The sequence below is a fragment of the Grus americana genome, chromosome 21, assembly GCF_028858705.1.
Source record: "Grus americana isolate bGruAme1 chromosome 21, bGruAme1.mat, whole genome shotgun sequence".
Lineage (NCBI taxonomy): Eukaryota > Metazoa > Chordata > Aves > Gruiformes > Gruidae > Grus > Grus americana.
In genome coordinates, this window is record NC_072872.1 from 7145483 (window position 1) to 7170737 (window position 25255).

A 25255-nucleotide genomic window follows, 5' to 3' on the forward strand; every position below is an offset into this window, starting at 1 on the left:
GAGGAAAAATATTCTCCCTCATTCTTTCAGGAACATATTAAAATGTATCTCTACAGATTCTACATTTCCACTTTAAAACAGTCTTTGGTAACTGCCTGGCTAACTTTAGCTAGGCAATATTATAAACCTTTTCATTTGGAGCAAGTTTGAAAACATACTCCAAGAATACTTAGTGCTAGGCATTTTTCTAAAACGTGCCCTTAGAATATGCCTTGTTACAACTCAGCAGAGTTTGAACATGCACACGATTGTCCAAGTACCACCGTACCTTTTCTAGAAGTGTAGTTTGTTTCCTTGCTCACAGTTAAGAGATTACATTTTTGATGGTTTTAATCAGGCTAGTGGATTACACTAGGATTCTCATCATTGTGTAACTTAGCACTCAGGTGCACTTACCATTGGCTTAAATGTTACCACTATTTCACAGGACATTCCAGCAGACATTTTGCCAGGTGGGTCAAAACTATGGAGATAACGAACATAAAGCTCCAAATTAAAGCTGTGTATGAAACATCCAGCTCCTATTCTGGTAACAATGGCAGATTTAAAAAAAAAAAAAAAGTGTTTCCCCCACTTGGATTAAATACTTAGAAAAGTCAGAATGAGTGACAGATTAATGAAAAGCTACAGAACGCTGCTGCAATAGTAGAACTAAAAATGCCAATTCTTTATTGAGCTTTTACCCAGAAAGTCTTGAAGTGCCTTCCTGCTACAAAGAGACTGTAGCCCAACAGGTGAAGCTGAGGGTCAATAACATCATCAAGAATAGGGTGGACCAATCACCTACTCTAACAACTAGGAAGCCATCTTCTCCCTTTATCCATTTTGAGTGTTGCTCCATAACAGCTCCCCCATCCAAACAGGAAATGAAGAGGGGGAAAGAAAAAAAAAAAAAGGTAGCAGCAAATGGTTAGAGAACGTGCTGGTTGCTGCAAACTGTATCAAATTATCTTGAATAGAAACTGCCACTTATTTCAATGCCTCATTTCATGGTCTGTGATGCAAGCAGAATGCCCATCAGAAGACAAGAAATCTCACAGCTGCACTCTAAATGAAATTATTAAGGCACTACTGCAGACCTATTCTGCCTGACAGAAACAGAAAGGAAGCTAGACAAAATAGATAACTAAATGATGTTAGCCATGGGAATACCTAAGCAAACCGAAACACAGAACATACATGCTGATCACAATTCTATTAAAACAAAATTAAAACCAAACAAAAGCAAGATGAAACATTTTCAAACAGAAAAGGGAAGCTGTGCAGAATGTGACTAGGGAAATAAGCATCTGTATACGAATCTCCAGAACAGATCACTAGCAGTTGCTCCTGAGAAAGACTTTAAGGAGTAGCTCCTTCTATTTCAAATGTTACCTTCATAAAATATTTATGATTTAGAGCACAGGTTGCCAAACACACAGAACCACCCTGCTAAGAATAGACTCCCATTGCATGGAGATGCAATAATGCTCATTTTAACCATGAGATATGGCTTTTTATTAGGAAATACAGTGTCTGTCACTGATAAATTCTCAAGCATTATGTCTGTAACTAGCTGTGCAAGTGATTTAGAGGACAGCTGATACCATGACAGCTTAGATATACTGGGCATTTTCAAAATACTTGTGTTGTGGTTTAACCCCACAGGCAGCTAGAACAACCACACAGTCGTTAACTCACCCCCCCACAGTGGGATGGGGGAGAGAATTGGGGGGGGGGAGAGGGGAGAGGTCAAATTTGTCAGTTGAGACAAAGACAGTTTAATATGACAGAAAAGGAAGGTGATGATGATAGAATATACAAACCAATTGATGCACACCACAATTGCTCACCGCCTGCAGACCACTGATGCCCAGCCAGATTCTGAGCCACGGTCTAAAGCCCCAGCCAGCTTCCGCCAAGTTATATCCTGAGCATGATGCCATATGGTATGGCATAGCCCTCTGGCCAGTCTGGCTCAGCTGTCCTGGCCATGTCCCACTATACAGTGTGAGATCAGTGTCTACAAATCTGATCTGTGCTGTTCAAATTATTAATATGACAATGGATAATAAGATCTCTTGATTATTTTTATAGCTGTTTATCTGGCAAATGTATAGGTAACCAATTTATTTGGAAAAAAATTGAATTAATTCATCAGATATCAAAAAATCATTGACTCATTCTATTCACAATACTCAATGTTTAATTTGTATTTGGAGAGTACTTTAAAAGGCAATTATATCAAGAAAAGACTTAGACTTTTCAGAAAGGGGTGTTTCATTTTTGGTCACAAATCAGAGGTGCTGATTTAAAATATATAATTGTCCAACATACTAAATGAGAAAAAGACAATCACTCTTTGAGAGCAGGAAAAAAATCCTCATTTTGTCAGATTAGTAGCTTCAGACTTTATAATAGAAATTAAACAGGTATGATGAAGTAGGTCAAAATTAAATCCACATACAGGATTTCAAAACAAGCAGAAAGCTACATTCATATTCAGCTGAGCACCAGAGCAAGTTTAAAAGCTTCAGTGCTCTGCCATGTTGTGGTCAATTAGGCATCTCCATTAGTCTGTGACTAATGCTAAGTGCTAAACGTCTTTACCAAGATCTTCTACAGCACCTGCATTCAGGCTTTACAGCTCAAGTGATTACATTCAGTCAAGAACTGGAGTACGTTCACATTCCAATGTACTCTGAGAGGGACTAAGTGGGCAAGGAATGGCTTAACTATGCACCATGGTTTTTTTTATCAAGCTAGCTAGAAATTCCAAGTGCAATCTATCACTACAAACTGGCAGTGGGTAGTGAGCTGTAAAACTATCTCTGGAGTAAGAAATCAGTCACTGCGGTAATATACAACTTGTTTATTTCTCTGGGGTATGATTAAACAGCCACAGAAATGGTTTCTTCAGGTCGGCCAGCCGTAAGAGTTGAAATCTTAACTTTTTATGTAAGGCAAATTAACTTGCTCCGATGTCTCCTATATGCCAATAAGCTTCACGTACACACAAACAAGAGCTTTAGTATTTTTTCAATTTTAGGCTAGACTACAATCAATTTTTTTCTTGTTTCACAGAGTTCCAAGTAGATATATCATTTTCTTGACATCACTTTTTAGATAAAGTTGCGAAAAGTAGTATTTTATATTTTTAAAGGCTTGAAATATCTCCAAAACAAGCTAGTCTCTGAAATGTTCTTAAAAAGAAACATTTTGGGGATACTTCCATCTGTTTGTTTATAAACAGTCAAATAAAATTATCAATATAGTTAAACTGAGATTAATTTGCAATCTCTCCCAACTGGAGAGAGTACTCCATTATATAACCTGTCATCAGGATTATATGAATGGATTGATGGGAGAGACCACGGGATTTCAATTTAAGCTCTTTGCTCTGAGATTGATTCCTTTATTTCAGCAGCTTCTTCACATCTAAACTTGAGCAGTAATCTTGAAATTAGTGTGAATCATGCTATGAGGGATGGCAGCTGCTGGAAGGTTTGCCTAGGCTTAAAGGCCTTTGTGGTGGCCTAGAAAGAAGCTTGGGTCCTCTTTTACTTCTTTGTACCAACAAAGAGATCCTTTTCCCCTTTTTAAAAGGGTCTGACATTTTGGGGAAAAAAAGGCTTTCTACTGGCAGTTACCACGGGTCTCTTGCTTTCCACAGATTAGGGACTGGTCCCCCGCTATCACCACTACAGAAACCAAAGACATGCAGCTCTGAGACACAGTTCCTTTCCTCATCACACAAAAATGGAATGAATAATTTAGATATATTTACTGAAATCTATTTAATTTGCTACAGAATTTTGTTGCATCTCCTGTTGTGGTACAAAGGTAAAACAAGCAACAAGTCTACAGTTAATTTTACTTACTGAATACTGATGAAGTCCTTGAGCCATTCACTGATTCCCACTAGTCTGCAGAAATTAACACCATAGGATGCATTTATCAAAACTATCTTCTTTTTGTAGACTTGACCAACGTCAAAATCCTTGGAACAAACACATATCAGGTGGCGTGAACTACAGGAAATAGTATTTACACATGTAATGACAAAACCAACTACTTTTGCGATAGTTGTGCTCACAGTCCCACCTGGGATCACAAAGTATTGTATAAACACATAAAGCATTGCAGTGATTGTCGTAGACATTATGTCACATTCATAGTCTAACAGAGTTGTCGATTTAGATTGCATGTGGCAAAGACAATGCAGATTTTTTTGAACACAGAGCGAGGTGCCACTGCCTTCCAATGGAGATGTGCTGTTTCTGTGCAAGACGCAGGCTCCCAGCTCCTAACAGAACCAGGACGCCGTGAAAGCTGTGTATACCCAGGCACATTCCATAACACACGGGCAAGAGTCCTGCGGGCTGGCTGCCAGCATGTTTCTCCAACACAGTTAGAAGACTTGCCTGATGCACCATACTAGCAACCTTTTCAAGTGCAGAGAACTAGGCATAGTGCTTCACGTTCTCACAGTACGCTTGTTAATTACAATAAAGAGATAAACTGCAGCTCGGTTTCCTCATGACCAGTACAATATGATGGCTGCTTGCAAACTGAAATCTTAACTGGATTGTAGTTGAGACTTCTTTAAGGACATTATTTTATAGAAGTAATGTACATAAAATGCGTAAGTAATAGTTACACTGCCTTTTTAAAAGCATGGAACACAGTCCAACAAGATGCTTCATCATTTGCTCACCTTTCTGACACTATTTAAATTTGCCTAAGGAAAGGAAGTATTTTATCATTTAGACCTTAGTAGTAAAACTTACTAGTTTATTTAATCTACACTTATCTAAGAGATTGCTAGAAAAAAAAAAGGCAAGTACTCTTTCAGATTTTATTAAAGTCCTATTAAAGACAACAGAAATTATTTTTTCTTCCCAGTGCAACGGAATTTTGATCAAGACATCACACATCATCTTTACAGATCCTATGCTGAACGGCCACTAACCTTGAAATGAATGCAGCTTGGTTTACTATAGAAAGTACGTCCCTTACGTTCACAACCAGACAGTATTTGCTTGTGAAGAATTCCAGGTTTGAATTCCTCCATTTTTTTCTCAAAAATTTCTTTTTTCTCTACCCTTGTAGCCAGCTGCTTTGGATCTGTTTCTTCTCTGGATATCTAATAAGGAACATCAGTAAAAAAACCACCATGACTGTAAGCATAATCACAGAATCAATAGCTCAAAGTAGAAAAGTGTGCGAATGGGACCTTTTAGTATTTGGCCAGCCTTTATTTGTCTCCAGATCAAACTCAGTCTCCCAACTTCTATATGAAGAATTTAATTTATTCTCAGCTCTGTTTTGTAGCTTATCATCATCCCACAGTATGACATCATGTTTTTAGGGCATTATCTGCTTTTCTGCACTTAGAATTTTTTCTACCTCAACTTCAACAAATACTCATTCAGGAAAAAAAAAACCAAACCCACCAACAGCTGACTTCACTGGAACATTTCGGTTACAGTCCAGTGCTTCTTTCACGCAAGTACATGAATATGTAATGACATTATTGGTTTTTGATTGATTATAACATCTGCTCTTGAAGGTCTTCTACATCTCAAAAAAGCAGTATATGCAAGCATACCTTGAAATAACACTTACGATCTTAACTATGCAATTCCACTCTAGAAGAGTGTATTATTTAGTTCTGTTTAGAGTATGGAATGCTATTACTTTGCTAGAAGATATGCTGTTCTTTGCCTAGTATGGTATGAAAAAGGTTGCTTCCGCATAAAGCGATCTGTGTTGCCAACTCAACAGAAAGTCATGTTTAGTTTTTTTAAACTCAAACAAGTGAGCATGATGTGATGTATGTCTTCTCTTTGAACTAAAATTGAAGTACTGCTTTCTCTTTAAGAGAACAAACACTACAAGAATAGTGTCAAACAGCAATTAGTCTGATGATATCCTCACATCTGAATGTCTACATCAACGTAATAAAGTCTGCATTTTAACTGAAAACCAGATAATTTTTGTTTTTAAGCAAAGTTCCTAAAACACCGCTTACCAGTGTCATTACTTCACATATATACAACTACTAGAGAGGCAAATAAAACTTCTCTAATCCATTAAACTACTTTTATGGATACTGTCAAAATTTTGTAAAGACTAACTTCACAATGAGTCAATTACAAAAAGATCTCATCCACTTTTTTTTTTCCTTTTCTATTTCTAATAGGAGATATGACAACATTTACCTTGTGCAAGTCACATTCCTGACTCCAAAGTCCTGGGAACTCTGGTTCTACTAGGGTCTTGTCCCTCTCTTCCTTATCTTCACCACTTTCACAGAGCACTTCATGGGGTATTTTTTCAGCAATCTCTCTTACAGAAGCAGTTCTCTCACCAGCTGAGGAACAAGCTGATGGAGAGCACCACGACTTTTGTGGAAAAACCTAAATTTTGAAGATACAGTTAAAAGTTACTAGATGACAGTTACTTCAATAGTTAACAGTTTCTGAGGGGATCTTTTAATACAAAAAAAAGACAGGTCTATAAAGCTCAGAGGCCAAAGATGACAACTTAGGTCGATCCCTTCTTAAGACACCGAATACAGACAAAATCTTATGTTAAAAGCATATGACATTAGCTGTATGTATAGAAATTATACATGTTCCTTTTCCGGTTAAGTAAAGGTGGCCCGTCCACCTTGGTCCAGACTGGTAAATATATATAACGTTAACTGTATATGTAGGGGGCTAGAAACTAGTCCTCAGGCATGAGAATACTGACTGTAGTGAGTCAGTCAGGAAGTGAGGGTACTTTGCATGGGTTTTGTGTTCAAAAATTCACCTCTTCTTACAAATGCCCTTAAAAAACTACCCCATACCAAACAGAAAAATGTCTTTATTCATATAAGCATCAATAACCAAGAAAAGGGAGGCTAAGAGTCATTAAGAGATCTAATGGAGATATTAGTCAGCACTTGTTCTGTACTGCCTGGTATTTAGTTGTAGCCTGTGCTATTCACAGGCAACAGAATTCACTGCCCTGCACTTTTGACAAAAAATAAATCTGATGACAGTTTAATTCTTAGGCCTCTGTTTACCTGTGATATTGCTCCAGCTGAATGTTTGCAGGTCTTCTCAATATATTGCCATGTTTTCATTCTCCAGAGTAAAGAATCCTCAAGTTTACCACCACCCTTAATTGCCTTAGTACGGGAGTGACTTTTTCTCTGCTTGTGAATAGAAGCTTTTTCTTGCAAAATTTGAGATACAATCTCAATTTTTCTTGATTTTTGCTGTTCTCTAAAAGCTCTGTAATCCAATGTTGTAATAAATATTAAACCAACCATGGTTGTTTACTAATATTATTAGCTATGGTCCAGTTTCTTTTGAGCCTTTAAGCTAAACAGCAAGTCTTTACATCTTTAAATTCATGAACATAATGGTTTTAATGGCTAAAAAGTTATTTCCTTTTGCATATAATTCAGAAATATATATTCAGGCTGAAATATACTCAGAGGAAACTAAGAATGTCCCTTCACAGAAAAGGGGAAAGGCAGTACTCTGGGAGAAATATCTAGCATTTCTTCAGCAGATTAGCAGGGTGGTAGCTGAAATTAGAAAAGAACTGCTGTAAGAAACATGACACAGCTAACAGTAAGACTAACAAACTGTGATTTCCTTTGGCCTGCAAAGGGAAACAGTGAAAGGAAGAAAGCAAGCAAGGCGAAAAGGATTAAACTTTAAATAGAGTTGGGTATTTCCAGCAGATCTCTACAAACTAGTATGATTATTTTATTAATGTGATTTTTAGAACATACTTAAGGATAGCAGAAGTGGTGATATGCAGCTATCAAGACTGAAGCTTTATTTAATCAAAACTTAAGACTTACTGAACCTTTACTTATTAAGCCTTTAACATTTGCTACAGGTTACTGCCTTTGCAGAACCAGCATGCAGAAACACATACCTCAGCAACACTCTCTTTGTTATCTTAGCTCAAATTCATCTTCATAAGAGGTAAAAACAATCATTAAGCTTTACACTGGAGCAGATGAGATACAGGCACATTCCTATCAACTTTACTACAAAGGCAGAGAGGGAATTTCAATCAAAAAAAAAGCAGGAAGGAGAGTACCTTGCTTCTGACCTTACTGCAGCAGAATCTTCCAGAGATTGTCTCTAAAAGCCCAAGAAAGCTATTCAATTTTTATAAGGACAGTGTTCAGGAAATGCAGAAGTACAGTTACTTCAGGCATCCAGTTTAGGTTCACTGAATTTCCCTCCTAGACTAGTTTATCTTCCTTGCACTAATCCTAGAATGTGAGCTCCTAATTTTGGTTGTCTCAATAACACCTAAGCTAAAAGCTCAAGTCGCTTAAAAGAGACTATACAAATACACACACACAGAGTTCACTCCCTTGAGACACCATCATAGATGTTCTGTTTTCAGCACCCGATTAAGAGCTCCAATATATTACCGCATGAGCATCAGTAAGCAGCTGAGGGTTTGATATAGATATGAATACTTACTGTTTCTCTTTTTCATGCTCTAGCAGTCGTTTATGGAGAAAAATTTCCTTGGCAACATTGCCTCCTTCTGCCAGGATAGCTTCCCTCATTTTCATCTCCTGCTGCTTTGCCTCAAAGGCCATTGCTTTGTTCCAAACCTGGAGAGTTTGGAGTTTTTCCTAGGAAGCCATACAAACCACAGTTACACATTTGATTCACATCTTAAAGAATATAAAACAGTATCTAGTGTTGGTACCCTTATCCAAGTATAAATTTGTGGCAGAGTTCTCCAAAGTAGAACTTAACTGGTTTGAATAAACACAGTAATCATGGTGTGCTGAGATGCAGAAGGCTCTGACTAGGCCAGGGCTCCTTCTTCACTCTTCTAGCCTGCCCCTGAAACGCTACTCAATGAAGCAATGTGAAAAGATACAGTTCTAATTAAATTAGTATTAAATTAAGATCGTTCCTTCATATTCTACAGAACATAAGTAGAAGAGCAAAGTAGCATAGCTCAGAAATTCTTATTTTACATTATGTAAATTCTTAATGAAGTGGTTTTCTTCCATATGTTTTCTCCATATGAAGTATTTCTGCACTGGGCTCCAAATAACTGGAAATGCTTCTGGCTGAGTTTTCAGAGAACTTATTTGTAGTATGCATTATTGTCAAGAGAGTTACCTTACCAGAACAACTCGATTGTTGACAGAATAAACTCCGTAAGTAGGAGTGTCAAACTCTGCCCATACAAATCTAACACCATTACGCCTGGAGTTAAATTCTCCCCAGTTCCAGGAGAGATTTGGTTGGTGATCTGGCAGCATCACACAACAATTCTGCAGTGAAAACTGAAATTACTTTCATTAAAACCTAGCAGTCTAACAAGTCGACTTCTCCATTCCCATCTACGCCAGAGCAGCAGTACCCTATTGGAAGTTATGCTGGTTTTCAGGGAAAGCACAGCTTGTATCCTTCTCTCCATATGCTCCTGAGTTTCCACTTCTTCCTTTGCATTTTTTTCATGAATTCTGTAAGCAAAGAAAAATCTTTCAGGCTCAGATCCTGGAAAGCTTTTAGTATTAGAATGTTTAACCTGACAAGTAGTAATTGTCAATGTCACCATTCTTCCTGTAAGCCTCTGTGTTTACTATGATACTGGGTGTGGGTAAAGTGGAACAGTTGGAAGACTCTTCTATATCCGGTACCGCTCAAGTTACAAGTGCCAACAGGCTTTCAACTAGTTTGCTCGACAACTTTTTTTTTTGATGTGGTGGCATTAGTAGTTGTACCTCTGGTGCCATAATATAAACACACTCGCCTGTTGCCTTCTGCAAAAGACAGTTTTATTCTGTCTTAAATAAATAATTTAGTATGTGTGAAGAATCAGTTACAAGCAGCAACATTAGCTTAGCATAAAAATACACAGTACCACTACAATGTCTCCATCATTCTCAATTTCAATATTTTCCTTTATGCCCTATAAAAAACACTAAGAAGCATAAATTAAAAGTGTTTAAGCTCATTCAGAGATCAGCATCACAGTCAAGTCTACTTTAGTCCAGCTTATTTTCCATTTAAAGTGAGACCTGTTTAGGTCCACAGTGTATGCACAACTCCAAATAAACCCAAAACTTCACTTATGTGTGCAAAACTAACTCAGGAGCTCAGCCAGAGCAACCCATTTCCAAAGCAATGAACTGTTCAAACTAGAAGTTGCTCTCAAGATCCTTTGCCTTGCAGTGAACCTCACATGACCTCAAATTGTGTAGTTCAGTATTTACAAGCACCTTCTGAGGTGATTAACTTTTTAATCCATTAAACAGCATATGAAGACTATAATAAAGATTGACTCCCATCACACTCTTTTCTCATTCCGTCACTTACATGTTTTCTTTTAGTGTCAAGGCAATTTTCAACTCAAAATCCTTCTCTTTCTCCAGTTCAGTGCACAGTCGTCTGTGCATTGCCTGAAGGCGGGACAAGGCTGCGCTGTCAACATTAAAAAGAAACAATCAGAAAGAAATTGGAACTAATAAAAGTTAAAAAAATCCTCCCTGCAACAAAATAAGCAACAATAAAAAAATAATTAGTAGACAGTATACTACAAAATCAGCAGACGGTGAACTGACTATATTCAACATAAACTCCTTTCCTTGAAATCAAAACTGGAAATGGATCTTCTACCTGCAGTTACTATAACTTCAAAAATTTTGTACTGGGCATCAGTAATGCTAATGGTAGCTAGTAGTTTCATTATTGCTAAAACATGGTGCCTTTGAGCTTCACAAGCCAGAAATTTATCAAGTCTTCTTACTCCACTATTCACTTGCCAAATATATTAGACTGTGAGAATTGCTCTTTTTCCTGTATATCTAGACCTCACAATTTGACACATCATAAGCATAAAAACGTCTACAATGCCTTTCTGTCTTTGTTGGGTTTTGTTACTAAGACTGTCTCTTCAAGATGCTGAACAGGGAGTACTAGCACCCATCACAGGAGTCTCATTAGCATTCAACTCATCTTTTTTGTTCAAGCAGCTATTCCATTTTGGCAGTTAACCTACCTCTATCATTCATCGATTATACTAACTTGACAATTAATACAGGTCATAAAGTGCAGCTGCAAAGTTTGTTCACAATACACTTGTTCCTGGTACACAAGCCACCCACTTCTTTCTATTTAAACCAAATGTGAAGAGTACAGTAAATTGCCTCCCACTTTATAGCAAAAGTGTTTCAGAACAGCTCCTGCATGCAGGACTACTCCTGAAAGGCATTCATGCTTTCCACAACATGAAATCAACAGAAAAAGAAATAGCATACATATATATGCAAATCCTGATTGTAATAGTTACCACAAGCAAAATGGTGACCTCTAAAACTGCCATAGCACATTGGTGTTGGTTCATAACACTGAATAAAAGCGATTAAGACCCTGATAAACATAATTGACAGTAGTGGGCTAGGCTGATTTAATAACCTGTTGTTGTTTTAAAATATATGCCTCTTTCCTACCCATTCCTAAGTTCCCACCACTTTCTGCACTGATTTACCTATCAGAATATTACCTCTACACCAGAAAGCATAGAGATCAACAATTCCCAAGCCAATGCACCATGATTCTTTATTTCAAAAGGAGGAATTATTGCTGAAAATATGTCAATCAGAAAGTGACTGCAACTTTAGTGTTCACCAACACGGGAGCAAATGCATTGCTGTGCTCGCTAGCTGGAAGTGCAATACCTTTGCACCAGAATAGTCTTCCAAGCTAATGCAGTTACATCTTGACCTGAGAATGGCAATGGGTTTCTTCACTGAGCTACGAACATCTTTAATATACGTGCTTAAAAATTCTATCAACTGTTCAACAACATGAAGAGATGAAAACAAGAAAATTTATCTCGTTAATTACACATAGAAACATAGTGGCTGCCTATAATCTTTGGTATCCAGAAATACTCTCTACCTACACATTGCCAGCCTCCTCCTCTTTCTCTATTTCAATGTCTACACACTCCAGCTGCTTTGCTAGCATCTTGATCCGCAGCTGACAGGTACTCAGCTTGTCTCTGCAAGAAACAAACAGATTATTCGTATTGTGTAAGTTCTTTACTCTTTCCCATACAACTTTTCCTTTCGGGGGCAAGATTCACAGCTAGGATTCCTTCAACCCCCCCAACTCCCCACCACCATCCCACTTTTTCTTCTAAGATCTTACTGCAAGGTTCCTCAGAAGCCCTTGTTAACTTCAAGCATTTTCTCCAAAAACCCAGAAAAATGTAACAGGAGTTTATTCTGACTTCATCCAGAGTTCAGGTATTATCACAAATGACAATAGCATGAACGGCATCTTTTTACATTAAGCCTTCTTCAGATGTTTGCTGCTAAAGAACATCTTTGTGACCTCAACATAACAAAACACTCACAGCAGGTGCTTATCCTAAAGTACGTAACTTCACTGATTCTAATGTACCATTTCTGTCACAGTTAAGAAAATGTTTACAGTGAATTTTCAACTTGATGTTTCCAACTGACTGTTGAACCAGCAGGATTGTGCAGACATCACTGAAAGGAACTAGCATCTCATTCTCCCAGACAAAACACCTCTTTAACATTATTACTGTGTTTCATTTTTTCAAGCATGTAATTAATTTTTATCCTTAATTCTTTACAATGGTTTGGGGGTATACTGAATATGTGATGCAGACACTTGTCTAATATAACTTTCATGAAAAAATTCTATAAACTCTAATTTTTATGACAGATACAGCATCCCAGTATTCGATGGTGATTTATGCTGATGGGTTACTTTCACTTAAACACTAACCTGGCTTTTTGGACCACAAGTTGCTTTTCTTTGGCTACATCATTGAGCTCTTTTAGGTTCTTCTGTAAGGTTAATATGCAAATTCTATCTCTATACTTCATAGCCTGAATATTATTAACGTCGCCCAAATAGTGTTCCAAGCTCTCCCTTTGAATTGAAACACAATATTATCAGTGAAAACATAATGAGAAATTGAAAAGTTACATGAAGTTTGTACATCATCCACTTATGCATTTGTGGGTTAATTGTTTTCCATTTTACTCTTATTCTAGCAGAAATGTTACAAATATACTCAGTTTAAATAAGGAAAAAAAAGTGAACATAATCTGTAGAAGTTTACATGCATGTACTTAAGCCAAGATTTTTAGACTTGGATATCTAAAGTTGAACATTTAACGCACTAATGTCTTTGTTTTGAAATGCCTGTGGCTCCTCTTGATTATACCTAGGGTTTGCAAATGCTAATTTTCATCAACAATAGTTTAAAACTTTAAAGGGAACATTCTAAACTAATTAAAAACCATATTATATGCAGCTGCTCAGTTTGTGGGGTGAGCTAATCTTTCTTATAATTTTGTTCTGCATATAGTAGAAGAAGTCTGAAGGTTTGGTTTGGGGTTTTTAAAATCATTTTGATGTATTTTGAATTTCTCTGTTGATAATGGTAACACTGTCAACATTTACTGGCAGTAGGCATATGTGCTATGCAACTTCCCACATACATTTATTAATAAACATTATTTGAGCTTTTCATTATGTCTTATAACCCTATGCCAGGTCATTCCAGGGCAGAGATTAACAGTCTTGTGCAAGTAAACCAAACTGTGCTTTGATCTTCGTGAAGAGAGCAGCAACTACTTAAGGCCACATTCAAACCACCAAATTCCTTTTCATGCGTGATCTCTGCTACACAGAAATTTATTTTTTCAGAAATAAATCCACTGTACCACCTACTTGTAAAATCAACATAGTACTAATCTATCATCATACCAATTCTGTGCTAATTGACTTTACACAGTGGTACAAAACTCTGTATATATTTTTAAAAACTTACAATCTACCACTGATATTCTTCAGCAGACAAACTTTTCTTTTTCCAACAGCTCCCGATGTTCTACAAGTACAGAGGGGTACGAACACAACACTGCATATTATTACAAAGAGACGGCCGAGTTTTAGAAGAAACCTAAATTGGTGAGTTTACTGCTCCTTTGAGGAGAGCCAATTAGCCCACATTAATGTGGTGCAATCATTGTGTTATATGTACATACCTATAATGGCTTCAGATTAAAAAGTGTCCAGAGTCTGTCTTTATCTTACTCAGCTCATTGTTTTAACAGTAGTAACCAATTTAATTTATTTTTGGTGGAAAGGTCTATATTGCCTCTGACCAATCTGACAAAAATGCATAGTTGAATTAACGAAACCTTCTCTTGAAAGAGGTAAGGTAACACTATACAGGAAATTACTGTTAGAACTGGTAAGACAACAACAAGTTATTTACATGTTAGATTTGCCTCGAACTTCTTCAGAAGCATCCTTTTTTCCCATCTTGCCAACACCAGCAAACTCTTCTTCACGCTTGTATTCTAACAGATGTTAAAACAACAGTTTAATAGAGACTTTGAACTGTAAAATGCAAAGCTCTGGTATACTTGCTGTCAAGTCAAAATGTGGAGAATCAGAGATAACATTTTATAGCATTACTGCAGTGTATATAAAAAAAATTCACATGGCAAAACACGCAGGACTACTGTTGTATACCTGCAAACCAAAACAGGAAAATGCTCTCTGCCTTCATTATGGAAGTGGCACAAACAATCCAATGGGGGGGAGACCCAAACCAAAACCATGGAGGGGACTGATCTATTGACAGGTTTTGGCCAACAGTTTGATTTGTTTCTCTTACAGCACCTTATCCTACTGTACCGTGAAGACAGAAAATTTTTGTTAAGTATTTATGCGAGCAAGAAAATGACAATGAGAGAATAATAGCCTAAGACCTCTTTTTAATATAAAGATCAGTATTCAGCACTACACCATGCACGATAATCTGTAAAATAGTACATATGTTGCTCACATAACATACTGAAACATACTTGGGACACAATTAGAGAAATTGGCTGCCTGTTAAGAGGTATCTGGCGCCAGTTTAGATGTCTTAGGGTATCCAATATTTTCATGGAGTTGTCTCTGTGGAAGACCTATGCCATTCTGGAGCCAGATGAGAGACTCTAGAGCACTTCAAGTGGCACTAGATGCCAACGTGTGAGCAACTGAATCAAGTCCATACAGTCTAATATTAGATTTTTACCATCAATATAACTCTGAATTACAGAGTAATTCAGCGTTACAGAGGTAAAAAGTAGAGAATTCACTGCTACAGAAATAATGGGTTAGATTTAGATTAGTTACAGCTGTGTAGCATAATGCTAGAAAACACCTACTGGAATCATTGCATTTACATACTGTTCCCATCTACTCAATTAGAAGACATGTTAATGTTACTTTTTTGTGAGTTATCAAAACAGTTCATCATTTTCACCTTCCCAGTGTTCTTCCACATTAGAGAACTGACCAGCTTTGTCTTCTTTTTCTTCCTCTTCTGGAAATGGTAGAGGAGATCTTTGCTCTTCTTCCTTACTATAACTGATCTCATTATCTTCCATACCGACAGATCTTTCAAAAAGACCAGGCTAAGAAAGCGAAGGGCACATACATATATATGTGTTTATATATATATATATATATATATATATATATAATCTCCAAGAACTTGCAATATATCTTGACTATATCTTGAGATGAATTAATAGCATTCAGTAAATACTTAATGCACGTGAAATAACTACATACATCACACACCTTTGTACTAGTCACACATTTTAAGTATCAACTTTAACAAATCTCTTCTAGGAAAGAAAGGACACTGCCAGTTTTTATTATTGAACTAACTGTTATTAAACCAAACCTTCTGAATGTATCTTATCCACTTAGCCAACCGCTCTACCCAGAATGATTAGGGAACAACTCCAACAAATGCTACTTGCTCTTGCATCTTACTCAGTTCTCCAGTGTTAAGTAAACTGTTCTCAAATGTTGGTACAATTGATTAGAATTCAGTAAATTCTGTATGTCATCTAGAATGAGTTATTACCACATGGCTGAACATTTCATCAAGGTCTTACTCATACAGAGACTTGTTCATGTGATTAATTTAATGAAAGTGGTGGCTCAGCTTTGAGTGCTTTTATATAGATCCTTTTGCAGAACTCAAAAACATAAACTAGAAGAGAGTATCTGTTTTCTCTCGTTTAAGGAACAGAGAAAATACATCATGGAATTTGAAATACAAAATAGACTAAATAAATGATAAGAACTGCCTTAAAAGTGAGACAGAATTCCTACACATGGCTACGGTTGATTTAAGGTTGTTAGTGGCACTAAAACGTAACACAAACATAAGTCGAGCTGCAAATGCACCAGTCGCAGCCCAGATTACTTCCTGCAAAGCCACTGCATTGCCAAGAAGGGCAACTCAAACTTCAACGCAACAGAGCTTTGGGTAAATTAGGCCAAAATTAGACCCAAAGGCCTTCTATAGGGAAACCACAAGCCAGACAACAAAAGCCATATCGCTTCCATGATTCCTCACATTACAGAGCACCATAGAGCACCCGAACCTCGCACGTGAAAATACCCTCCCGACAGCGGATTCACACCGTATCCGTGCAATGCCACGTGCAACTCCACGGTGCAGGGCACCACTGCACGGCCACACTCCAGCAAACTGTCGGTCCTAGCAAAGGGAACTGCGGCAGAACCTCCCGCACCTCTCTGCTAACAGCCGCCGCCGAGGGTCAGCCCGCCGAGCGAGCCGAGGCCGGGGCCAGCCTGGCAGCCCATAGCGCTGCCCCCCCGCGCGGGGCCGGGGCGACGAGACGCCGTCACGGCGACCACGACACCTCCCTCCTTCCCGCGGAGGCGGGCAGGGCAGGGCAGGGCAGGGCAGCCGTTCCCGGGACCCCCGTCCCTTCGCACGCCGCGGCCCAGCCCGCAGCCTCACCACTACCTCCACGGCTGGGCCCAGCGGCCGTTGCATCCGTTACCACGGCAACGGAGCAAACCACCGCGAGCGCTCGGCAGGGGCGCCGGGGAGAGCCCGTCCCCTGCCCGGGGCCCCTGCAGCCGCTGAAGGTGGGCGCCGCCGCCGCGGCTCGCCGTGCCCCCCCCCCCCCCCGCGGGGTGGTGCGTGCCGGTGGAGCTGCCCGCCCCAGGCAGTGCCCTACATCGGCGAACAGCGAGTGCCTTTATCTGAGCAAATTCCTGGTGCTACAGGCTCGCTTCTAAATTTGCACTCTTATAAGTACGCAGAATTACAAGATGTAGGGCGGATATTCACGGGTTTATTCAAGCCAATGAATTACGAAGATTTGAACCAGCTGAGCAGTTGATCGGGTTTTTTTTTCCCCCTGCTTGACAATTATTTTATTTTTAGTAGCGTAGGTTAAAATATGAACTACTATGAAACGCAACGTCTTCCTGGGTTTGATTGGCAAGACTTTTTATACATTTTTGTGAGCCTCTGACACGTTCTCTAATACATAAAAGGATGACTGATACTTTAAAAATACAGTGGCATTAACGCTTCCATTCATTAATGGGAATAATTGCACAGGTGAGAGTACTCCTGACACATCTTTGGCCTCTCTTGGGCCTCTAGCTCAGGTGATTTCAGGTAACGGAAATCAGAGAAATTTTCTGCAAAATTTCAGCTTACTATTTATTCTAAATACATTTATAAATTTTAAGCAAGTTGGTGGCATGATTGAATAAATGTTTTTAGTGGATTCGCATGACTTTCTGCAATGCAGAAGTCATACAGATTTGAGGTTGGAGGACACACATTTTAGAATACTGAAGATTTCTGAGTTTCGATCCAGAATGAAGCTGTCTTAAATGCCTTTTCAGAAATAAGCCTGTACTATTCTGACAATAGGATTTCACCATTAGTTACTAATTAAGGGTTATTACAGCAAAAATCATGTGTACTGATCATGCTGCCCATTTATAATGTCACATTCTGAATGCTTCCTCTAGCTTCAGCAGAAACTGCGGGTCTTGAGGTTCCTTGTAACACTTTAGCAATTGTTACAAGTATGCACCAAATCACTCAATGCAAAAGAATTTAGATTATATTTTAGTATTTTACATAGTAACGCTAACTGTATTCATAAAATGTGTCTCAGTTGGAATACTCTGTTCTGCAGAGGACTCTTCTGAACTTGTGTGTTTGCTACCATGTGTTCAGTGATCACAATTTAGCTCTTAATTGGTAATTAACTAGGTTTCCTTTCTATTCTGTTCCATGTCTTACCTTGACAAAGCTAAGGAACAGTGCAGTTAGATTCACAGAAAAGCAGATTCTTGTCGCCTTATTCTTGGCACTGGGCCTAAATGCTAGACAAGCTAGAGAAATTCAGCTATTCAAAGTGATTCAGTTATTAAAATATTGGGACATCTTTTATACCGAAATAAACACTGATCTGTACATAGAGACGGAAGGCATCCTCAGAGTTATTTAACATAAAATGTTCCTCAGTTGTAAGCGATATTTCTGTAATTTTTTATAGCTGCTATAAGAAGTAAGGTCTGTTTTTTGATACCAAGCATGCACATGCTACTAATCTAAGCATTTCTTTCCACTGGTACCCACAGTATAGAGTATATTAGCGACCAATTCATTGTCCTACACTTATGGTATAGGTCCTTATTCTTTAGAAATATATCAACATTCTTAGCTCTGTAGACGGTGGAATCTTGATTTTATGGCATCTATTCATATTACATAAAACAAATTACATACAGACATTTGCAGGATTAAAGCTACAGGATGTAGGCTAAAAATATGCAGTGATTAACTGTATAGCTCTCTCTGCAGATCTAGAATAGATATAACTGTGTTAACTCTGAACCCGCCAGTTCTCACACTCCTGTAGTCAGGATGTAAAAGATCCAAGCATGTTCTTTTCCCCTGAAGAAAACATTTGTAACAACACCTGGTAATATCACTGATTGTCAGTTTCTTGTGATATTTTTATTCAGGGTATTTATTCAGTCCCAGTTTACAACTCTTTGGATGATTTCATAACAACAACCAGAAAAAATGGTAACTGTACTTTTAGCAATAAATAAATATGAGTTTAACCTCTAAGTTTCCTAAAAACCTGCCCAGCACTTGAGTCAAAATAGAACAGCCGATTTGTAACTTTGCTGTAAACCATCATGGATTATAACCGCTGCCATGGCCAGAGACATAGCATTCGGAGACGAGTAGAAATTGAATTGTCATTCCATAGGAAATGTTGACGTAGTGTTCACTCTGAACTGGAACAGAGTTCAAATTGGTAATCCAACTTAATTCAGAAATACCAGATGTTTCGTTAGTAAAGTTTTACAACAGCCCCCTTCCAGTCAGCACCGGGTCATTTCAGAGTGCACACTACCAGTTACATCTGACTGCGTGATTTCCTGGCCACTGGTCATGACTTTCTGTCAGGTGAATAATCTGTCACTAGCGAAAGGCAATCTAGATTTTTATCTCCCATATAGATGCGAGAAGAGAGAAGATATCTGCAGCTCCTCTGCAGACGCTTAATTATGGCTCCCCAGACAAGTTCGTATCTCCCAATCCACAAGTTATGTCTATCAACTAGAAGTCAGTGAATCTATTCCAGCTTTAAGCTCCAGGAGATTTACCAAAAGGCATTGGTTGGTGCTGCTCATCTAGATACTGTAGGCACTGACCACCAGTGGCCCATCTCTGAGAAACCGGGTAACAGAGTGAGCATGTATAAATTAAAATTGTGCTGTTTTCTTACTGTAAGTTAAATTTAGAGACATTTCAGTGAAGTTACTTTAGTACCACCTCATGAGCAATTTCAAACTTAGCAGAACTGGACAGTTCAGTTTGCTGTATGGCTACATACTGTGCTTCTACAGGCGCTTGGTATTTCTTTTCTGAACGTTTCCAAGGTGACAGTAGCTCATATATGGAGCTTTCTCGCTTTTAGGCAGGAAGACATGCCAATAATGGAATCTTAATTTTCGCAGTGTGGTTTATATCAGATTACATAAAACAACTTCTCTGCCCCTATTCCATGCTATGGATCAATGTTTGACTGTAAAACAATGGCAAAGCATTGATAAGGATCTTACCAATGAGTCATCCTTACAGATGTAAGAAAGAATGAGAGGGGCATTTGCTATCAGAGCACCCCACAGAGGAATGACCAGGGATGACATCAGCTGGGTGCACCACTGAGAGCAACACGTCTGGCAGACAGTCATCTCCAGTCCTGGAACTCACCCTGGCTCAGGGGCAAAGCGGGGAACTTCATCCCAAATCTGTTGCACGGAGAAGAGAAAAAGAAGGCAAAGTGTCTAGCCACACCACACTTCATGATTATCAAAAGAATCTATGCCGACTGAGGGAGGAACTGCATGTTCTACAGAACATTTGGAAACAGATAAAAACTGGAATTCTTATCCAGTGCTTTAGGCGAAAGGAAAATTGATGTTGTGATTATACTGATATTTATTAAATACAGACACGTTTGTGTTGGGGCCATGGGACATTCATACAGTGCAAGTATGGTACAACCTCTGAAATGAGCTAAATATTCCCACCATGCGATTGCTACTGATATTCCCAAATCTCATTTATAAAAATAGGCATATGTGTGTAATTTATATATCTAGAGACATTTGGCAACGTTGCCACAACAGTCTTTCAAGAGCTGTTTATGTGGAATCGTGGGAGAGCGAAACTAATTATCCATGTGGTACATTTTTTGCCTCTAAAAATTATATGTGACAATATGACATCTTTACTTTTCTGGCAGTAAAACCACCTGTCCTGTTTAGAAAATGATCTATTAAAAATATCAGGTAATGCAGTGCAACTGTAAAATTCAAATAACATCCTTTTGATATGCTCTCAAAACGCTGAGGTAAGAAAGGACTATGAAAACTTGTTATTTGGTCAAAATCACTGAGCATATTTCTCCTCAATCCCATCAAATTATGCTTTCCAATGAATTATTTTACGCTAGCAATTACAAAAGTGCAGATGACTATGATCAGGAAAAAGTCACACCTGTTAGGTGCTCCAGAAGAAAAATACTTGACAGCTTTTGAACTGTGGGTTTCTGATTTTAATTATAGTATAATATTACTTCAAAGTTGTGACCTTTGCTTACTACTTGAGAAAGGGTAAATACTTCAAAAATTAGCAATTGTTAATATAGTAATAATTACAACTAATGATTTAATTCATAATAATGCTTAAATGATATTTACTTGTAAAATTGTCCGGATGTGGGTGGAGCCCATCAACTTTTGATAGACAGACATGGTCAGATAATACAGAAATACTGAACTAGGTGTCACGTTGGTCATTATTACACCATTTTGCCAGACCTACAACAGCTTTATGTGTATGACAGCAAAGATGAAACTTTGTTCCAAACTGTGTAACTCTGACCTGACAACCCAGTAGTGTTGAGCATTGTTTAATCCTGTGCAGTTGCTGATGATCCATCTGAGCTCCGTATGCAAGGTCAGATCATAGGATGGGTATTTTCAGAAATGCTCGTGCCTGCAGCCATAGGGATTGAGGAGAGGTAGTAATTAGTAGGGTGACAAAAAGGCTTAAGAAAAATTTAGTATCATGGGCCATCTTTTTAAGACTATTTGACAGTTCCAAGCCAGTAGCTAAAAGAAAGCTTTAATTATTTTCAAGAGGATTAGATGAGAAAGATTTGGAGAGCTTATTTATTTTTTTTTGTTTTGATGTTTTAATAGCAATTTTAATTGTTTTTTAATCTATCTCTTGAGCAACTTTAATCTGTCATTGACTGTAAAGAGTTTGGGATATTCTGCTAGAATTGTAGGAAATGAAATATATCGTTGATCATTATTATTTTATCCCCTCTCTTCCCTTTGACTAATAGGAATTATTAATTTTGAGTGGGGGTGTACATATATATATGTGTATATCTATGTAACAGCCTATTTTGCTTAAATATTTGTGTGCAGAACCAACTAAAACCAAGGCTGAATGACCTAGCATTTGCCCTTCTGTATAATATAGAGGATATAATTAAGGCCTATTTACATCAAATGTAATTGATTTATTTGAGAGAAGTTCCACATTTATTTTAGGGTTTTGTGGGAATGGATCTTAGAACATCTCTTTTTCTGAAGTACAGACACAAAGTCGTAGCTAAATCAGTCCTGTGAAAATCATGGGAGATTTTGTTAAACCCAGGCACTGTTATGGTGGTGATGGAAGATTCCCCGTATGTATTTCTTTCATTCATGATTCTATGATTAATCTGAATCTATAGTATAAAACCTTGGTCGTTCAAGATGATTTCAGTAATTGGATAAATATCCCTATGCAATGCCCAGTGAAATGAATGGGACGGTTCATTTTTTCCAGGGATAATCAGAACCCTGATAATGTACCTTGATTACCAGATTTTTCAGAAAAAATATTAAGATCCTGAAGCTAAACATATTCCCATCACAATTGCATTGAAGATTTTGCGGCCAGTCACCTTTCTGTTTTTGGCTGTAGAGATGCTGAAAAAGGAACATAGCGATAGAAGGAGAAGTGAGAAAGAGAACTATCTTAACGAATTTAGAGAAAATATGTCGGTGATGCTCTTTCTTTTTTTTCCTTTTTGCAATATTAGAACCACTGACAGCAAAGAACTTTTTCATGGGATCAAAGTGAGTAAGTGCTGAAAGTGCAGTTGTTATAGAAAAACAATTTTTTCAGTAATGATTCTTTTTGAGGATTGCCATTGTATTTTACTTGTTTTAATGGCCAGACTTGTAGCACATATGTTGCCCTGATGTACTTACACCAGCACACAAATACACACACTCACACACTTATATATGTGTTATACATGTATAAAATACTTATATACACACACTTATTCTGCGTGTACAAATTGCCTTGGCTGATTTGTGCTATTTTTACAGATGGATGCTGAAGACATAGAAAACTGTTCTTTTTCACTAGTAAATTACATGGCAGCTGTCTAGCCAAAGACAAACCATACCAAGGAATTCTCAGTGTAGGTACATAGCTGATTCTAACGCCATCCTTAAGAGTAGGAAAAATATGAAAGTCAACTGAAAATATCCTGAAAGGTGTAAATCTGTTCTATTATATGGAGAGACAAAATCATTCTGTTCCGTATGTCATCCCGTAAATTCTATTAAAAATCTTTTGGTTTCCCTACTCCAAAAAACCAGTTTTCATGTGACAATCCAACTACTCGAGTTTAAATTTAGGTCTTTTCCTCAGCGTACATTAGCTGCAGCATGACCATTGAAATGTGCAGAGGAAGGAAGAGATCAGAAAGAAAATAAACCCCCACATCATTCTTACGCTTTTATGACCTATGATCTTGTATGTGTGTGTATGGACGTTTGTGTATGTATTGTGTAGATCTGTACACAATCTGTACATTTATCCTCCCCCTGGATCCCACAGGGCTGTTGTTCCCCTCACCCGCCAACCCCCAGTTGCCATTTGAAATATTGGTATTAAATAATAATACAAAATTAAGCCTATGAAAAGATACATTGAACACTTTACCCCAGGTGCATCCCTTCATTTGATTAAGGTATCTGCACATTCATTTTTGCTTTACCATAAAATGTCTTTAAAATGTCTCCTTCTCAGTGTTTCCTTTGTGGGTTGGTTTTAAAATTGTCATTCTAGACTGAACAGCACCAAAAAGCAGAGGAGGCGGAGGAGGAGAGAAGAAAAGAGCGAACATGGAGGAGAAAACCGAGTTTGACCTGCAAGTGAAGATGAACCCAAACTCCCGAAAAGCCTTCTGGCCGGGCTTCCCGCTGACCCTCCTGCGAGGAGTCACGGCCCTAAGAGCAAGCAGAGGTCCCCGAGAGTTTGCAAGGCACAAGGATGGAAACGGGCACGGCGTTATTGAGTGCTAACGATGTCAGCCCCCGAGCAGCCGTGGGATGGAGTATTGCAAGTGCAGTTTCACAGCTCCGGGCTTGCTGAAGTAACCTGAAGCGTTTCACTTCAGACAAGCCCCTTAGAATCTGAGAGCGACGAGGCAGAAGTTTGGAAAGCCTCGGGTCTGCCTCTTTTGTACCGCCAGTCCGGGACAGCTTTGAGAAAGCGAAGAGGTGGCGGTTTGCCCTCACCAGAGTCCCCTCTGGCCGTATCGCCTGTTCCCTTGGAAAGCCGCTCCAAGACGGGCTGCAGCTGCGGTCGCCCCGGAGTCGTGCAGCCGGGATTTGCACGGGGAGGGACGGGGGCGGGGGGCGGTGGCAGCGTGCTTCCAGCACACAGCGGCACTGGGTTCCTGCACTTCACATGCCCTTTGCCGCGCCGAACGAACCCGCTTTGCCTCTCCCTCTGAGCTCTCTCCGGACTGCCAGCACTCTATGGCTTCATCGCCTTTGCCCTTAGCTCGGGCTGCGTCTCCCTTCCTCCGCCCGTGATTATTTGCACAGGACATGTCCGGTGTCTCCGGAGCACTTTTCGTTTGCTCCCCCCCGCACTCGGTGGGATTAATCTATCGTTTTGGAGGTTATTTTCGGCAACCAGCCTCGCACCCGAGAAGACCGGCCGGAGGAAGAGCGAGGCGCTTCTGAAACCTGCAGCCGGGCTGTGCCAAAGCCGGGCAGCGGAGCCGGGCGGTGCGGAGCCGGGCGGTGCTGAGCCGGCGGAGCCCCGCCGAGGTGCCACCCCGCAGAGGAGGAGAGCTGCCCTGCTACCTGCTCCGTATTTCTGGCTGCCTGCATGGCTCCCGGGCACTGTAGAGATTGTGGGGGCTGCTGCTGCTGAGCAACAATACATTGCTTTAAACTCAGCCTCAACTTGTCACAGCGAGTGAGGATGGCAACACTACTGGAGCTTTGGAGCTACCAAGACAGCCAGGGAACCTGGGTTTTGTTTGCCACTGTCTAATAAATGGGAGTAAAATGGAATTTCTTACCTGGGTTTTTCCTGCCTTGGTTCTACTGTGCACCCAACAGCACAGGTGTATCAGGTAAGAAAACGCCTTATCATTCATTCTTTCTTAGACTAGCGTTAGGCAGACGTTCTTTCTGTGTGGCTGGGGTGAAAAATGCCAGGTCTGGCACTCTTTCCCCTGCCCACAGCTCCCACTCCCACTGTTGTCCAGGCATGCTCCCCATTTGAGGGCTACGACTGCTTGAGTGAGTGTTCAGTAGAAAAATGGGTCTTGACTGAAGAGTTTCCTCAATGTGCCCCATCTTTTTTCTTCCTTTTCTAGCAGAGGATGCACTTCTGCCAACTGAGCAGCAATTTCTTGGCTTAACCAAGGGGTGTGTTTTTAGCAGGATGCCTGTGGAAGCCTTTTCCCGAGGGCACTTACTCTAAA

At 39.2% G+C, this 25255-nt stretch overlaps 2 protein-coding genes across 7 annotated transcripts in view; one reads left to right on the forward strand and one right to left on the reverse strand.

Annotated features, from left to right (window-relative positions):
* The window catches only part of CFAP74 (cilia and flagella associated protein 74), a 46181-nt gene extending 29315 nt beyond the window's left edge, over positions 1–16866 (reverse strand). Inside the window, exons 1-15 of the mRNA XM_054801027.1 lie at positions 16517–16866; positions 15340–15490; positions 14299–14383; positions 13849–13908; positions 12795–12941; positions 11938–12036; positions 10350–10454; positions 9784–9793; positions 9391–9489; positions 8487–8644; positions 7055–7265; positions 6204–6401; positions 4952–5125; positions 3861–3979; positions 397–463 (exon numbers count right to left, since the gene is read on the reverse strand). Of these exons, the coding sequence (XP_054657002.1) occupies positions 397–463; positions 3861–3979; positions 4952–5125; positions 6204–6401; positions 7055–7265; positions 8487–8644; positions 9391–9489; positions 9784–9793; positions 10350–10454; positions 11938–12036; positions 12795–12941; positions 13849–13908; positions 14299–14383; positions 15340–15463 (1656 nt within the window). The 5' untranslated portion in view covers positions 15464–15490; positions 16517–16866. The remainder of the gene's footprint in view (positions 1–396; positions 464–3860; positions 3980–4951; positions 5126–6203; positions 6402–7054; positions 7266–8486; positions 8645–9390; positions 9490–9783; positions 9794–10349; positions 10455–11937; positions 12037–12794; positions 12942–13848; positions 13909–14298; positions 14384–15339; positions 15491–16516) is intronic.
* Positions 1–25255, forward strand: part of GABRD (gamma-aminobutyric acid type A receptor subunit delta) — a 107429-nt gene that overhangs the window by 65105 nt on the left and 17069 nt on the right. For 5 of the 6 annotated variants that reach the window (XM_054850026.1, XM_054850024.1, XM_054850025.1 and 2 more), the window contains 2 exons: positions 13898–13988; positions 23599–24901. In XM_054850026.1, the coding sequence (XP_054706001.1) occupies positions 24834–24901 (68 nt within the window). In that variant the 5' untranslated portion in view covers positions 13898–13988; positions 23599–24833. Of the gene's footprint in view, positions 1–13897; positions 13989–23598; positions 24902–25255 lie in introns of those variants that run through there. The other variant, XM_054850030.1, reaches the window with a different exon arrangement.